We start from the raw sequence: 17,356 nt of genomic DNA, 5'->3' as shown, positions 1-17,356 counted from the left end.
ACACACACACACACACACACACACACACGTCTATTATTCTGCTTCCTGCATCCATACCTCTGGCCTTTTTTGTTCATCACTTTATTTTGTTCTTTATATTTCACTTATAAGTGAGATCATGTGATACTTGTTTTTCTTTAACCGACTTGTTTTGCATAGCATAATACTCTCTGGGTCCCTCCATGCTATTTCAAACAGATATCCTTTTTTGCAGCTGCATAGTATTCCATTGTGTAAATGTAACACAGCTTTTTTTATCTACCCATCTTTGATGGGCACTTGGGCTGTTTCCAGATCTTAGCTATTGTAAATAATGCTGCTATGAACATAGGGATGCATGTATTCTTTCTAATTTGTGCTTTGAGATTCTTAGGATATACGAGTATTCCCAGAAGTTGATTGCTGGGTCAAATGGCAAATCCATTTTTAATTTTTTGAGGAACCTTCATACTGTTTTCCACAGTGGCTATAGTAGTCAGCATTCCTTCCAGCAGTACTGGGATTCCCTTTTCTCCACATCCTCGCCAATACTTGCTGTTTGTTATTTATTGATGATATGCATTCTGGCAGGTGTGAGGTGATACCTCAGGATACAAAATTAATACCTGGAAATTGATGGCATTTTTATACACCAATAATGAACCTTTAGAAAGAGAAACTAAAAAAAAAATCACATTTACCATTGTAACAACAACAACAAAAAGAGATAGAGATACCTGGGAATAAACTTAACCAAGGAGGTAAAAGACCAGTACTCAGAAAACTATAGGACATTGGAAAAGGAAATAGTGGAGGACACACAAAAGTGGAAGCATACACCACGTGCATGGACTAGAATAATTACATCATTAAAATGTCCATTCTACCCAAAGCAATCTACAGGTTAAACACAATCTCTATTAAAATACCAGTGGCATATTTCACAGATCCACATAGAATATTCCAAAATTTTATAAGAAACAAAAAAAGATCCCAAATAGCTGCAAGAATATTGAAAAAGAAGAACAAAGTGGGAGGGATCACAATACCAGATATCCTATACTACAAAGCCATTGTAACCAAAATAGCCTGGTACTGGCACAAGAACAGGCATATAGACCTATGGAACAGAACAGAGACTCCAGAAATCAACCTACACCAATATGGCCAATTAATATTTGACAAAGATGATAACAGCATACAATGGAATAAAGATAATCTCTTCAATAAATGGTGTTGGGAAAATTGGACAGGTACATGCAAAAAAAAATGAAATTAGACCACCAACTTACACCACACACAAGAATAAACTCAGAATGGATAAAAGACTTAAACATAAGTTGTGAAACCACATAAATCTTACAAGAAAACATAGGCAGTAAAATCTGAGACATCTCACGTAGCAGTATTTTCACTGATACATCACCTAGCGCAAGGGAAACAAAGGAAAAAATAACAAATGGGACTACATCAAACTAAAAAGCTTCTGCACATCAAAAGAATCCATCAACAAAATGAAAAGGGAACCTACTGTATGGGAAAACATATTTGCCAATGATATACCTGATAAGGGTTTAATTTCCAAAATATACAAAGAACTCATATACCTCAACACCAGGAAGACAAACAACCCAATTTAAAAATGGGCAAAGGACCTGAATAGATATAATTCTTCTTAACAGACCATGTGTGTTACACAGTATTTAAAATTTACACATTTCAAAATTTGGAAACAAATTTCTTCATATCAGCCAAGCTCTATACATTTTGAGGAAGTTAGCATTTTAGTTAGGGAAATTAAATTAATTCAGGGTGAACATGACACAGATCCTGATGTACCATGTGGATCTTATCACCCAAAAAATTCAAATATTTAATGTCATTTTTATTTCCTTAATTCAAAATCCTTTCATGAATATCTACTACTTGCAAGGCCTGTGAGGTCCTTTATATACATGTGAATAATGTCTTCCAGAATTGTTTAAGAATTCATCCAAAGTTTCTCCTTAGCCTATTTATTCCTCCATCATGTCTGAACTTGTTTCATATGATAAGCTACAGGTCTCTTTCTCATGCTAACACACATAATAGTGTGTTATTAACTATCCCTTCTTCAACCACTCCAAGATAAAATCACATTCAGCTACATTTTTACTTTGTAGTTTTCAACGTTTACATTTTTAATTTTGGACTTGTTAAAAACAAAAGGAAAAGGCCCAGCTGGCGTGGCTCAGTGGTTGAGCATCAACCTATGAACCAGGAGATCACAATTTGATTCCCAGTCATAGCACATGCCCAAGTTGCAGGCTTGATCCCCAGTGTGGGGCGTGCAGGAGGCAGCCAATCAATGATTCTCTCTCATCATTGATGTTTCTATTTCTCTCCCCCTCTCCCTTCCTCTCTGAAATCAATAAAAACACACATTTTTTTAATTGAACATTTTTTAAGTGTTTTATTTTTTTTTATTGCTTAAATTATTACAAAGAGTATTACATATGTCTTCCCACTGCAGTTTGCCAATCAGTTTGAGGCAGCTCTGCCTCTGTATCTATTATTGTTCAAAAGTTTGTAATGGTCTCTATTATCCATGAATGAGTGAGATCATGTGGTATTTTTCCTTCATTGACTGGCTTATTTCACTTAGCATAATGCTCTCCAGTTCCATCCATGCTGTTGCAAATGGTAAGAGTTCCTTCTTTTTTACAGCAGCATAGTATTCCATCGTGTAGATGTACCACAGTTTTCTAATCCATTCATCTACTGATGGGCACTTAGGCTGTTTCCAAATCTTAGCTATGGTGAATTGTGCTGCTATGAACATAGGGGTGCATATATCCTTTCTGATTGGTGTTTTTGGTTTCTTGGGATATATTCCTAGAAGTGGGATCACAGGGTCAAATGGGAGTTCCATTTCCAGTTTTTTGAGGAAACTCCATACTGTCTTCCATAGTGGCTGCACCAGTCTGCATTCCCACCAGCAGTGCACAAGTGTTCCTTTTTCTCCACATCCTCTCCAGCACTTGTCGTTTGTTGATTTGTTGATGATAGCCATTCTGACAGGTGTGAGATGGTACCTCATTGTTGTTTTGATTTGCATCTCTCGGATGATTAGCGACTTTGAGCATGTTTTCATATGTCTCTTGGCTTTCTGAATGTCCTCTTTTGAAAGGTGTCTATTTAGGTCCTTTGCCCATTTTTTGATTGGATTGTTTATCTTCCTTTTGTTAAGTTGTATGAGTTCCCTATAAATGTTGGAGATTAGGCCCTTATCAGATATAATGTTGGCAAATATGTTCTCCCATGTAGTGGGCTTTCTTGTTGTTTTGTTGATGGTTTCTTTTGCTGTGCAGAAACTTTTTATTTTGATGTAGTCCCATTTGTTTATTTTCTCTTTAGTTTCCAATGCCCTAGGATCTGTATCGGTGAAGAAATTGCTTCGGCATAGGTCTGAGATTTTGTTGCCTTTGGATTCTTCTAGTATTTTTATGGTTTCCGGTCGTATATTTAAGTCCTTTATCCATTTTGAGTTTATTTTTGTGTATGGTGTAAGTTGGTGGTCTAGTTTCATTTTCTTGCATGTATCTGTCCAATTTTCCCAGCACCATTTATTGAAGAGACTGTCTTGACTCCATTGTATGTTCTTGCCTCCTTTGTCAAATATTAATTGAGCGTATTGGTTGGGGCTGATTTCTGGGCTCTCTATTCTATTCCATTGATCTATATGTCTGTTCTTGTGCCAGTACCAGGCAGTTTTGAGAACAGTGGCTTTGTAATACAGCTTGATATCTGGTATTGAGATCCCACCTACTTTCTTCTTTCTCAGGATCGCTGCAGCTATTCGGGGTCGTTTTTTGTTCCAGATGAATTTTTGGAGAGTTCGTTCTAGGTCTGTGAAATATGCCGTTGGTATTTTAATGGGAAGTGCGTTGAATTTATAGATTGCTTTGGGTAGTATGGACATTTTAATGATGTTGATTCTACCAATCCAAGAACATGGTATGTTCTTCCATCTCTTTATGTCTTCCTCTATCTCTTTTTTCAACGTCCTGTAGTTTTCTGAGTAGAGGTCTTTTACCTCTTTAGTTAAGTTTATTCCTAGGTAGCTTAATTTTTTTGGTGAGATGGTAAATGGGATTGCTTTTTTAGTCTCTCTTTCTGCAAGTTCACTATTGGTGTATAGAAATGCCATAGATTTCTTGGCGTTAATTCTGTATCCTGCTACATTGCCGAATTCTTTTATTAAGTCTAATAGTTTTTTGATGGAGTCTTTAGGGTTTTTTAAGTATAATATCATGTCATCTGCAAATAAGGACAGTTTTACTTCCTCTTTTCCAATTTGGATGCCTTTTATTTCTTCTTCTTGTCTAATTGCAATGGCTAATACTTCCAGTACTATGTCGAACAGGAGTGGTGAGAGTGGGCATCCCTGTCTTGTTCCTGTTTTTAGGGGAAATGGTGTTAGTTTTTGTCCATTGAGTATGATGTTGGCTGTGGGTTTGTCATATATGGCTTTTATTATGTTGAGGTATGATCCTTCTATTCCCACCTTGCTGAGAGTTTTTATCAAAAATGGGTGTTGGATTTTGTCGAATGCTTTTTCTGCATCAATTGATATGACCATGTGGTTTTTTTCTTTCAATTTGTTTATGTGATGTATTACGTTTATTGATTTACGGATGTTGTACCATCCTTGCATTCCTGGGATAAATCCTACTTGGTCATGGTGTATGATCTTTCTGATGTACTGTTGGATCCGATTTGCTAAGATTTTGTTGAGGATTTTGGCATCTATGTTCATGAGGGATATTGGCCTGTAATTCTCTTTCATTGTGTTGTCTTTACCTGGTTTTGGTATTAGGGTGATGCTGGCTTCATAGAATGAGCTTGGAAGTGTTCCTTCCTCTTGGATTTTTTGTAGTAGTCTGAGGAGGATAGGTTTTAGTTCTTCCTTGAATGTTTGGTAAAACTCCCCTGTGAAGCCGTCTGGTCCTGGGCTTTTGTTTGCTGGAAGCTTTCTGATGACTGCTTCAATTTCTTCCATAGTTATTGGCCTGTTGAGATTTTTAGATTCTTCCTGATTAAGTTTTGGAATGTTGTATTTTTCTAGAAATATGTCCATTTCCTCCAGGTTGTCTAGTTTGTTGGAGTAGAGTTGTTCATAGTATTTTTTAACAATCATTTGTATTTCTGTGGGGTCTGTTGTTATTTCGCCTCTATCATTTCTGATTTGGTTTATTTGGGTCCTCTCTCTTTGCTTTTTGGTGAGCCTGGCTAGAGGTTTGTCGATCTTGTTTATCCTTTCAAAGAACCAGCTCTTGGTTTCATTGATTTTCTGTATTGTTTTTTTGGTCTCTATGTCATTTATTTCTGCTCTAATCTTTATTATCTCCTTCCTTCTGCTCACTCTGGGGTTTTCTTGTTGCTCTCTTTCTAATTCTTTGAGCTGTAGATTTAGATGATTTACTACCATTTTTTCTTGTTTTTTGAGGTAGGCCTGTAGAGCTATAAACTTCCCTCTCAGGACTGCTTTCATTGTGTCCCATAGGTTTTGGATTGTTGTGTTTTCATTGTCATTAGTTTCCAGGATGTTTTTAATTTCTTCTTTGATCTCATTGGTAACCCAATCAATATTTAATAACATGCTATTCAGCTTCCAAGTGTTTGAGTATTTTGAGTTGTTTTTATTGTAGTTTATTTCTAATATTATGCCTTTGTGGTCTGAGAAGATGCTTGGTATGATTTCAATCTTCTTGAATTTGGGGAGACTTTGTTTGTGACCCAATAAGAAAACACACATTTTTAAATAAAGGAAAAGAAGCACTGTTCTAACCCAACCCTCATGTTTCCCCTCCCTGTCTCTCTAGCTCCGAGGTCGGGTGCCCTCTCCCTGCGATCCCATGTGCAAGACGGTGGACTGGGCCCTGGCCGTCTGGCGCCAGCTCAACTCCTGCCTGGCCCGCCTGGGCACACCTGAAGCACTTCTGGGGCCAAAGTATTTCCTGTCGTGTCCTGTCGTCCCAGGACATGCCCAAGTGACAGTGAAGTAAGTGTCGTTTCACCTTACTTGCCTTTTTAACCTAGAGCCGAGGCTAATTTGTTTGTGCTACCTCCTGTCATCAGCAAGGAGTGTCAGAGGACAGCTGTGACTTGTCTGTTGGCTCACTCCTAAGGAAACTAAGAGCCAGATAGCAGCTTTCCTCTTTTATAAAACTCTCATCAAAGTCACGTGTGACTCGCTGTGCAGGGTCGCCTGGGGAAGGCCCACATGAGAGAGTCAGTCAAGTATCCTGTAACCACACAAACCAAAACCTTACCTTCTATTGATGAATTAAAAGCTTCTGCTATGTCAATGAGACTTAGGTACTTCCCATGCTTTTCTTTGCAGCAGCTTATGAGAACAGACGTATAAATAATAAGGTTAATGAAATAGAAAATCAGGATGAAATTGAAAAGGAGAAAAAAATTTGTCACACTCCAGCTTAGTAAGGGTTCTGTGATCAGCTGTCAGCTTTGTTCTGCAATTTCTGGCATCCTGGGCAGAAATCCATTTTAGAAAGCAGGGATGCAAATAATGTATCTTCTTTATTATAAGACAAACTGTCAATTCAAGCCGATTGGGGGAAAGGAAGAATTACCACGTTTAAAATATACACAGCATTACCTTGCTAAAGAGCAGAAATACGGCCCAGCCAGCGGCTCAGTAAGGAAAGAAGCACTGTTCTAACCCAAGCCCTCGTGTTCTGCTGGCTCAGAGGTCAGGTGCTCTCTCCCTGCGACCCCATGTGCAAGACAGTCGACTGGGCCCTGGCCTCTGGCCCCAACTCAACTCCTGCCTGGCCCGCTTGGGCACACCTCAAGCACTTCTTAGGCCAAAGTATTTCCTGTCTGGTCATCCTGTCTTGTACACCAAAAAGGTTTCAGGTTTGATCCCGGGTCGGGGGTGTACAGGAGGCAGCTGATCAATGCTTCTCTCTCTCTCCCTTCTTCTCTCTCTAAAACTCAATAAACATATCCTCAAGTGAGGACTTTAAAAAAGTAAGAATACATTTATACCTCTAATTATGCCCCTTTTCATCAATATTACAATTACATTTAAGCCTTTCACATCCAGAGTCTCAAGATTCTTAGGAGCCAACTTTGGCCTTTCCTATCAGGAGCACAGTCACTGTCAAGAACTGTCGAGGCTCTGAGATTCGTACCCTATTTGCAAGCTAACAAGTTATTCTGCCACAGGTTCAGGGTTTGGGGTCAGAGGCCAAGGACTTCAGCCCTCACAACACAGCCCAGCCTGGGCTTCATATTTCACTGGTTCCCCGAGCTCCTCAAGGTGGTGCACAGTGACCCAGGTGGATTCTGGCTTTGCAGGAGTCACAGCTGCAGAGCTCCCAGCTTGGGAATCCCCAGGCTTCTAAGGGGGGTGCTGTCAGACCGGCCCACCCTTTGTCCTGGAAGGATACATTCCATATATTATCCTGGCCAGGGCACACATCTGCTCACTGCTCCAGGAGACATGGGCTCTGTCTTCCCAGGCTGCGTGCTCTGCTGACATCCTTGGAAAGATAGTCTAGAACAAAGCTGACTTACAGTGTGAAATAATGTCGTGGAGAAATGTCTCCCAACAGCCATATGAAAGAACTCATTTTTTGAACTCATTTTTTTTGGTTGATTTTTCTTTGTTAAATGGCATTTAAATATATAAAATAAATATCAAAAATATAAGTCTTTGTTTTACTATGGTTGCAAATATCAAAAAATTTCTATATGTGACACGGCACCAGAGTTAAGTTAGGGTTTTTCAAAATGCTGACACGCCGAGCTCAAAAGGTTCGCCATCACTGGTCTAGAACAAAGCTGACATACAGTGTGAAATAATGTCGTGGAGAAATGTCTCCCCAACAGCCATACGAAAGAACTCATTTAAAAAAAAATTATCATCTTTACCCCTTTAGCACTTTTAGAAGTAACTATGCAAGTTTGACTCATGTGGTTGAATACCAGATTTTTTTCTATATTCTGTATTGTTGGGGTTTTTTGCTTGAATTACATATCACCAGGCAGTAACAGAGAAGCTTATGATAGACAGGTGTATGATACTTGGGTAAGTTTTAACAGTCTTAAAAGGCTTTGAAAAATTTCCTCTTCTGGGAGATGTGGGTTTGGGCTCTATAACCTTAATTAAGGCTACAACGAAATATAATCTTTTTTTGAAGGAATGTTAATTGGTATTAGTTACTCCAAATTTGTTCCACCGCTACAGTCATTAATGCAAAGGTCTGCCTGAGGCTGGTTGACCCGTCCCCTTTCTGCAGGACTAAGCCCACCCGAGGGCAGAGACTCAGCCCTGGCCTTGGGGCAGGCAGATAAATTTGCCAGTGATTATTAGGTGGACCCCAGTTTCAGAAATATTAAAGTACATGTGTGTCTTATTAAGGAAATAAACACAGACCTTCAGGCATATTTTTCCAGACTTCTTCTGTCTATAAATTTACCTTCCATGTATTATTTTCTTTTAAAAAAATATTTTTATTTAATTTATTGGGGTTACATTGGTTAATAAAACTATATAGTTTTCAAGTGTACAGTTCTATGATACATCATCTGTATATTGCATTGTGTGTTTACCCAATCTAAAATCAAATCTCTTTCCATGTATTTTATTCATGCATTCATCCAGTGCACACTTGGCATCAATTCCTGATGACAAGTAAAAGGAGAGGGACATGTAAGCAGTCAGTTTCATTTGAAATACATTGTATTTATGAGGCAAAGTCAAACTACTTTGGGGTTAGATTATTACACTTGTCCCAGAACTTACGTGGGAAATGAAGTATATCTTTAGAAACACTTACGTTTTTTTTTTATGGTCTTCAAACTGTCCTTTGTAGAGTTGTGTGTAATTCCTGCACGGCCTGGTCCTAACTAGGGGTCCACCCCTCTCTTGCCAGGTGGATGTCTAAGCTGTGGAATGCTGTCATTGCACCCAGAGTTCAAGAAGCAATATTGTCAACAGCCTCAGTGAAAAGACAGCCTGGCCTTGTGCAAACAACTGCCAAGAAGCACCTTAGCCAAGGACAGCGGACTGTGGTGAAAGCTGCTCTCAGCATCTTGCTCAATAAAGCCGTTCTGCGTGGCTGTCCCCTCCAGAGAGCAGGTATGTGGGTTCCTGCTGGGAGGAGAGGAAATCCACACTCTTAGGTCAAACTTGTTTACTTTGTTACTAGGGAGCTCTGTTTTTCCTCCTTGTAAATGGAGAAATTATCTCAGCATTAATAAACAGTTCACACCATCGGCCCAGAGCTGTCTCTCTGTCTTGCCGTTACTGGCTCATGTTTAAATTGTAGGCCTCCAAGTAAAGTGTGCTGGGTCACAAAATTCCTGCTTGGGTATTAAGCAGGCCCATGATTTTGAAGAGTCTCTTTCTTTGAGAATTTTGCCTATGAAACTGCAATACATGCTGGAGTTTTATAATTATCCATCTCAATTGTTAATAAATATTAATACATTTTCATAGTTTAGCTTATATTTTGATTTTTAAGAAAAAAATTAGTATGGTTTTTAACCATAGTAATACATGCTGGAATTTTATAATTATCCCAATTGTGTGTTAGGGATTATTTTTTTAAAAAGTGATTGGATAGAAAGTCACTGAATAAAATGAGAATTTTACTGCATTATCACTACCTTCCTTTTGGCAAAACATGATTTGTGTTGTTTCAGAGCTCCACCAACATGCAGTTGATTTCAAAGGAGGAAGTTTCCCTTTGTTCCTAGTTTCAAGTTACAACAGTTGTAGCAAAAAGAAAGGAGAGAGTGGTGCCTGGAGAAAGGTGAGCACCGGTCCTCACAAGAAATCTGGCCATTTCTCTTCCCCCACCTGGAAGAAGCCAGTCCTGAGTGAGAAAGGTAAGAGGGGCTGGCATGCTGTCTAGAGGTACCAGGGCACAGGGTCTAGTTTCTGAATGTAAATGTATTTTTATTCTTTTTCTCACTGTGCATTCAACAAAATTCTGAGTATCTCAAAGCACATTTTCATAGAATAAAAAAGTATGTAGTAGGTACATTTTCAAAAATATTTTGGAGCCCCTTTCCTCAAAATAATTTTTCATACTAGAATTCTGATATTAAATTTATCTTTACTGTGTTAATGATCTTTTTAAAGTTATTTGATATTTGTGGTGTCCACATTTAAATTTTTGTAATGCAATGATTGCACTTTGGCATATTTCTCTCCTTTTACGTGTCACCCCTAAGTCAACCTTAAATTTTTAAAAGTATGTGTGCAGACATATTTGATGCCAGTTAAGACCTTTATATGTGAATTGTTTTACATATTTCTTTTTCATATGATTTGCCCAGTTCTATTCTAGGCAATGGAAATAGAACACAAAACATAGCGACAGTCCCTGCCCTCATTGAGTTTACATTCTAATGAATCATTAAACAGACTCTAAATAATGGGATGGCACGTATAAAAAAGAAATACCTAAGTTTTCATCTAACGAAGAAGAGATAACACATTTATCTCTGTTGTTAGACCTCTTTCTTTTGGTTTTGATACTAAGATAATTATACAAATTATAAATGTCCTCCCTTAAAGAAAATCCATATTTGGAAAAGATGTTCCAACCTCATAGACATGGTGGGTTTCTGATACATGTTATTAAGTTTAGGTCTCGAGGAGCCACCTGCAACTATTCTGTTTGGTGTCATTATATGCCAACTGTACAGCAGTAGGGTTGCTAAATATGAGAATATGCTTCCTAAAATTTAAAACTAAAACATTTTGTTCATTAATACATTTTCATAGTTTAGCTTATATTTTGATTTTTAAGAAAAAAATTAGTATGGTTTTTAACCATAGTAATACATGCTGGAATTTTATAATTATCCCAATTGTGTGTTAGGGATTATTTTTTTAAAAAGTGATTGGATAGAAAGTCACTGAATAAAATGAGAATTTTACTTACTTTTTTGTTTTATGTATTGATAATAGGATACATTCTGATCCCAAGATCTTGTTGTTACTTCCCAAAGAATGTTTAAGTCAGGGAATAAACTCATTAGATTCCAGTCCCCCAATATACCACAGAGATTCCCCAAGTAACTCTCTACAGCAAGAATTATACCTTTTACTTGTTTATCCCAGTATGTATAAAAAAGAGTTCTAAGATGAAGATTATCACCTTCATTTACAGATAACAACAAGGATGTTCAGAAACCCTTGGCTACCTGCTCAAAATCCCCTCTCCTGGAGACAGTGTTTTTGTTTGTAGTGCAATGCTGTTTTATGACAATCTAATCCTGTGGCACATGTAATAATCCATAAGCACCCAGATAAGTAAACACCCATCAAGACTTTTTTTTAATATATTTTTTATTGATTTCAGAGAGCAAGGGAGAAGAATAGATAGAAATATCAGTGATGAGAGGGAATTATTGATTGACTGCTTCCTTCATGCCCCCTACTAGGGATTGAACCCACAACCTGGGCAAGTGCCCTTGACTGGAATGGAACCTGGGACCCTTCAGTTCGCAGGCCGACACACTCTATCCACTGAGCCAAACTGGCTAGGGCCCATTCAGACTTTTTATTATCCTTTCTAAGTTTATTACAATTTCTGTAGGATTTAGGACCAACTTATTTCTTGAGCTAAATAATTACCTAAACAATAATCATTGTCAATATATATACTTGTTGACAAACAAAATCAATAAAATGAATATAAATTTAAAGCAATATTATGGAAATACTAGTAAATCTAACTCAGAAAACTGAATTAGAAATGATTTTTTAATTTATATTTTTGATGATTATAGTTTTAAAGTATTTGAGATAATATATGCTATGAAACATGAAACTTTATTTGAAAGATTTATAAAATTGTATGTATAGTTTACATGAATTTCAACATAAAGTTTTATAAAATCTAAAAACTAATTTTACGGAGGGTCAAGATGATGGCATAGATAAACACAGTTTTCTCCTCCTCCCAAAACCACATCAAAATTACAACTAAATTGCAGAACAACTATCATTCAGAACTACCTGAAATCTGGCTGAATGAGGTCCTACAAGTAGAGAATTGAAGAAGAAGCCACATTGAGACTGGTAGGAGGGGTGGAGGTGTGGAAAGGGCTGGCCCAACACCCACATGTGGTGTTTTTTTAATCAGGAAGAATATCTTGACTGGGGAGATCTATGTGAGAAGCAAGGGGTCCCAGCCCCAACCGTCCTGTGGGAGGCTCCTGTGCTGGGAAGAGAAGTCCTCATAACTTTGGGCTATAAAAACCAGTGGGGATTGTGGCTGAATGACATGAAAGCTGCTGGAGTCCCAGGCAGTTCCTGCTAAAGGGCCCTTGCATGGACTTACTTGGACTCACTCCCTCTGAGCACCAGAATTGGGGCAGCAGCTGAAAAGATCCGGGGACATATGGGGAGGAACTAAATTGTCTGGCATCAGGGCAAGAACTAGTGGGCAGCTTTCTCACAGACAGAAGTACTGGTAGAGGTCATTGTTCCTATGCTGAGACCTCCCCTGCTACAGACCCAACAGGCAGGCACCATATCTGAGTCTCCATCAACCTGGTCCACACTGTTCGTCCTGCCCTGGTGATTTCCTGAGACCCCATATCACACAATTTGCAGCCCCACCCAAGCTGTTTGCAGAGGCATTACCACATGAATGGCCTGTCCTGTCTCAGGCTTCGGACTTTCCTAAAATCCCTCAAATAAGCAGCAACTGGTGACAGCATGCCCCAAACCTCTTGATAAGTGGCCCCAGGCCCGGTACTAGCAGCAGCCTGCCTTGGTTCCAGCTTGGCCTCTCCTGGGCACCTCCAAGCCCAACACAAGTAGCAGCCATCTACAGATTGATTGATAGCTCTTGCCGAGTAGCCCCAGGCAGGGTACTGGAAATAGCTGACTTTGCAACTCCAAGGAGGCCTCAGAGCCAGTGCACCCAGTGGTCAGCTTCAAACTAAACCAAATTACAACCCTACCACATCCATGAATGACACACTCAAGGGGTAGACTCAGTGAGCACCAAAGCCCCACTGAAGCAAGTCCTGCTCCATAGGGATGACTCCTGCACAGCAGCTCTTCCACTGTAGTACCAGCTGGTCCTCATAGCCAGTTGATTTGGGGGTCAATTCCTCTTAGTGATGCTAACAGCAACCAAGGCTCAACTACAATAAAACAGTGCACACAGCCCACACAGGGGTGCACCTAGAGTACCTAGCTCAGGGGACTGGGGAGGCTGAGCCACTGGGCCCTACAGGACACCTACTGCACAAGGCCACTCTACCAAGTCCAGGAGACATTGCAGCTCTACCTAATATATAGAAATAAACATAGGGAAGCAGCCAATGAGAAGACAAAGAAACATGGAAGCAATCAGTGAGGAGACAAAGAAACAGGTCGCAAATGAAAGAACAGAAGAAATCTCCAGAAGATAAACTAAATGAAATGGAAGCAAGCAAACTACCAGAGGCAGAATTTAAAACAATGATTATTTGGATGCTCAAGGAAGTCAATGACAATTTCAAGGAACTTAGTGAGAACTTCAAGGAACTTAGAACATCAACAACATGAAAAAGGACCAGTCAGAAATGAAGGATACACTAACTGAAATGAAGAATAATTTACAGGGGAGCATCAGTAGAGTAAAAGACACTGAGAATCAAATGAGCAATTTGTAATATGAGGAAGCAAAAAACACCCAATCAGAACAGCAAAAAGAAAAAAGAATTCAAAAATATGAAGACAATGTAAGGAGCTTCTGGGACAACTTCAAGCCTACCAACATTTGCATCATGGGGGTGCCAGAAGGAAAAGAGAGAGAGCAAGATATTGAAAACTTATTTGAAAAAATAATGACAGAAAACATCCCTTACCTGGTAAAAGAAATAGACATACAAGTCAAGGAAGCACAGAGAGTCCCAAACAAGATGAACCCAAAGAGACCCTACACTAAGACACATCATAATTAAAATGCCAAAGGTTAAAGGCAGAGAGAATCATAAGAGTGGCAAAAGAAAAGCAGTTAGTTACCTACAAGGGAGCGCCCATACTAAACTCTCTATCTCTCTCCCTTCCTCTCTGTAAAAAATCAATAAAATATATTTAAAAAAAAAAAAAGAACCTACAACCAAGATTACTCTACCTAGCAAAGCTATCATTTAGAATTGAAGGTCAGAAAAAGAGCTTCACAGATAAGAAACAGCTAAAAGAGTTCATCACCACCAAACCAGTATTATATGAAATGCTGAAGGGTATTCTTTAAGAGGAGGAAGAGGAAGAAAAATATAAAGATAAAAAATATGAATAACAAAGGGGCAGCAAATACACATCTATCAATAATTGAATCTAAAAATCAAAATAAATGAGCAAGGAATCTAATGAACAAAATAAACTGATGAATAAAATAGAATCAGATGCATGGAAACATGGAACAGACTGATGAATCTCAGAGGGAAGGGGGTAGGAGGGGCAAGAAGAGATTAACCAAGGAACATATATGCATATATGCATTACCTATGGTCACAGATAATAGGGTGCTGAAGTCCTGGGGTGGGGCAGGATCTGGGTGAAGGGGGTACTGGGGGGCAGAGGGGACATCTGTAATATGCTCAACAATAAAGATTTTTTAAAAACTAATTTTACAGAGTAAAATTCATGGGCTTTAAATTTTAACCACACATCATGATTAGATGAATGAACCAAAGATTGACATATCTTTCTGTTTATTGTATTTTTTTATAACATAAATTTGTTTCCCAATAATTGCACTTGATATAGGGTTGATTTCGGGTGGGGTTTTTTACATCGTTTAAAAAAAAATCAAAATCGGAACCACTCTGCATTCCATGCAGATCACCATGGAAGGTCATAAAGTTTAGTAGAGACACATCTTTCTTTCCTGACCTCAAACAGAAAAGTACGATGTCAGGTCATAGGCTAATGGATTGCAGGGCCCACATCTGGGCACATTTGGTCATTAGGGAAAGGCGCTAGTCAATGCTTTCTGACAATGACAAAAGTATGAGTAAAGAAACTAGTACAGAGATCATGTCGGATTATTTGCTTTGAATGAGGATATATTCAATTTACTTTTCAAAATTATTCTTTAGAGCAGTGGTCACCAACCTTTCAGACCTCACGGACCACCGGTGGTCTGTGGACCACCAGTTGGCAACCACTGCTTTAGAGATATAATGTATACTAGCAATATTCATACAATTTTTAATTCAATCAGAAGCAACTATAAAGCTTCCAAAATTTAGTGTATTATAAAAATAGACTTTTTTTGGAGTCTGAAATAGTTTTTAACAGTATTTTCTCAAACCTTTTGACCATAACCCACAGTAAGAAATATGTTTTACATCATTACCAGTATACGCAAACCTATGCATTTGTGTGTACAGTGGGGCCTTGACTTACGAGTGTCCCAACTAACGAGTTTTTTGAGATACCAGCTGTCTCTCGGCCGATTTTTTGCATTGAGTTGATAGAGTAATTTGAGTTAACGAGCTCCTTAACGAGCTCCTTAAGGAGCTCGGTCTCAGAAGGAATTAAACTCGTAAGTCAAGGCCCCACTGTATATATAATTGATACTGTCGATATATTTACTGCAAGCAATGCAATCAGATATTTTCCATTACCTTTTTGTTCACTGTTCATATTTTCTTTGCTGTATAATGCATAGCAGTTAAAAGTTAAGTTTCTACAAGTACACTTCTCATGCCACACCCACTGTGATACGTTATGGGGGCCCACACATCAGAAACCGCACTTGATCGGCCTGGTCAATGCTGGAAGGCAAAGGTAGAGAGGCAAGGGCTTGACTAGTGAGAAGAAGGACCATTGATAAAAGCAAAATTCAGAATCCTGAATTGAGCCTCAGGTGTGTTAGTTGGACTTAATTCAGGGAACCTTCCCCCAGTGGCTGTGCAGGAAGCTACATCTGGAGACTCTGCCCTAAGGAAAACCCCTCAGGAGATGGATTCAGTTAAAAAAACAGTTTAGAAGTGCAGCATAGTCGTGCTGCGTAGACCATAGTCTGTTTCTTTCAAATACAGAGTTCAAAATGCACAGGGATTCATGCCATTGGAATGATTACATTTTTCCTTGCAGGTATCAAAAATACGGCTAGATCACAGCTGAACTGTAACAGGAGTGCTTCTCTGTCAAAACAAAAGTGAGTTCCCTTTCAGATTAACTCAGCAAACAATACACACTCTCATTTTAGTTGTGCAACTATTATACTATTAATATAATTTTAAAGCAATTTGTTGAAAAGATTAGAAATATTATTAGCTTCATTCTTATCAAACTTTGACATAAGGATATGGTAAAATCCTGTATTTTTACATTTTAAACAGACTTTAGATGACTGATTTTATTTTTTTTACAACTGTCCGCTTTCCCACCTTCCTCACCTGAATTTTTCCCCAAAGAGCAAACACTGAGTTTTATCCCAAAAAGCAAACCATTTCTAAATTAATAGTGTTTTATTCCCCCCTGGAATTTATTTCTGTTTCTGAATAAAATGCATATGCTTGCTGTTCCTTCTTTTACCCATTTTAGATGGTATCTGTTGTTGCTATCATTGAAGATAAAAACTTGGGAGGTACATTGTTTTTTGAGACCAGACATGTCTTTTTTTTATGATTTCACTCCTAGTTTATGTTATCAGGATATATATGTTTGTGGGTTGGAAATAATTTTCATTTGGACTTTTAGGCCTATGGCTCCATTTTCCTCCAGTTTCCATTTGATTTCTAATTTTTCATTGCTCCAATCCTCAGAAACCTATTGGACTTTTTAAAATCTTTATTGTTGAAAGTATTACATATGTCCCCCCAGAGTCAAATCTCCTGTCATCTTATATTAGGAGCTCCTTCTCCCCCATCCCTTTCCCTCTGTCAACCACCATGCTGCTGTTCTTGTTCAGGAGTTTCAGTTTTACATCCCACATATGATTGAAATCATATGGTTCTTAGCTTTTTCTAACTTACTTATTTCACTTAGCATAATGTTCTCCAGGTCCATCCATGTTGTTGCAAATGGTGCTATTTCATTTTCTTATGACTGAGTAATATTCCATTGTGTATTCCATCTCCTTTTCCAGTCCTCTAGCATGGGACACTTTGGTTGTCTCCATATCTTGGCCACTGTGAATAATGCTGCAGTGAACATAGGGGTGCCTATATCTTTGCGAAAACATGCTTTCAAGTTTTTCGGGTATATACCTAGGAAAGGATTGCTGGGTCGTATGGTAGCTCTATTCTTAATTTTTTGAGGAATCACCAGGCTGCTTTCCATAGTGGTTGTACCAGTCTACATTCCCACCAGCAGTGAATGAGGGTTCCCTTTATT

The 17,356-nt window shown here is 38.5% G+C and overlaps 1 protein-coding gene across 1 annotated transcript in view; it reads left to right on the top strand.

Moving 5' to 3' along the window:
* CTTNBP2 (cortactin binding protein 2) overlaps positions 1–17,356 on the top strand; it is a 187,160-nt gene that overhangs the window by 157,636 nt on the left and 12,168 nt on the right. Inside the window, 4 exon segments of the mRNA XM_014544027.1 lie at positions 5,844–6,022; positions 8,925–9,130; positions 9,697–9,882; positions 16,112–16,175. Of these exon segments, the coding sequence (XP_014399513.1) occupies positions 5,844–6,022; positions 8,925–9,130; positions 9,697–9,882; positions 16,112–16,175 (635 nt within the window).

This window comes from Myotis brandtii, unplaced genomic scaffold, assembly GCF_000412655.1.
Source record: "Myotis brandtii unplaced genomic scaffold, ASM41265v1 scaffold348, whole genome shotgun sequence".
Lineage (NCBI taxonomy): Eukaryota > Metazoa > Chordata > Mammalia > Chiroptera > Vespertilionidae > Myotis > Myotis brandtii.
This window is presented reverse-complemented; position numbering and strand designations above follow the sequence as displayed.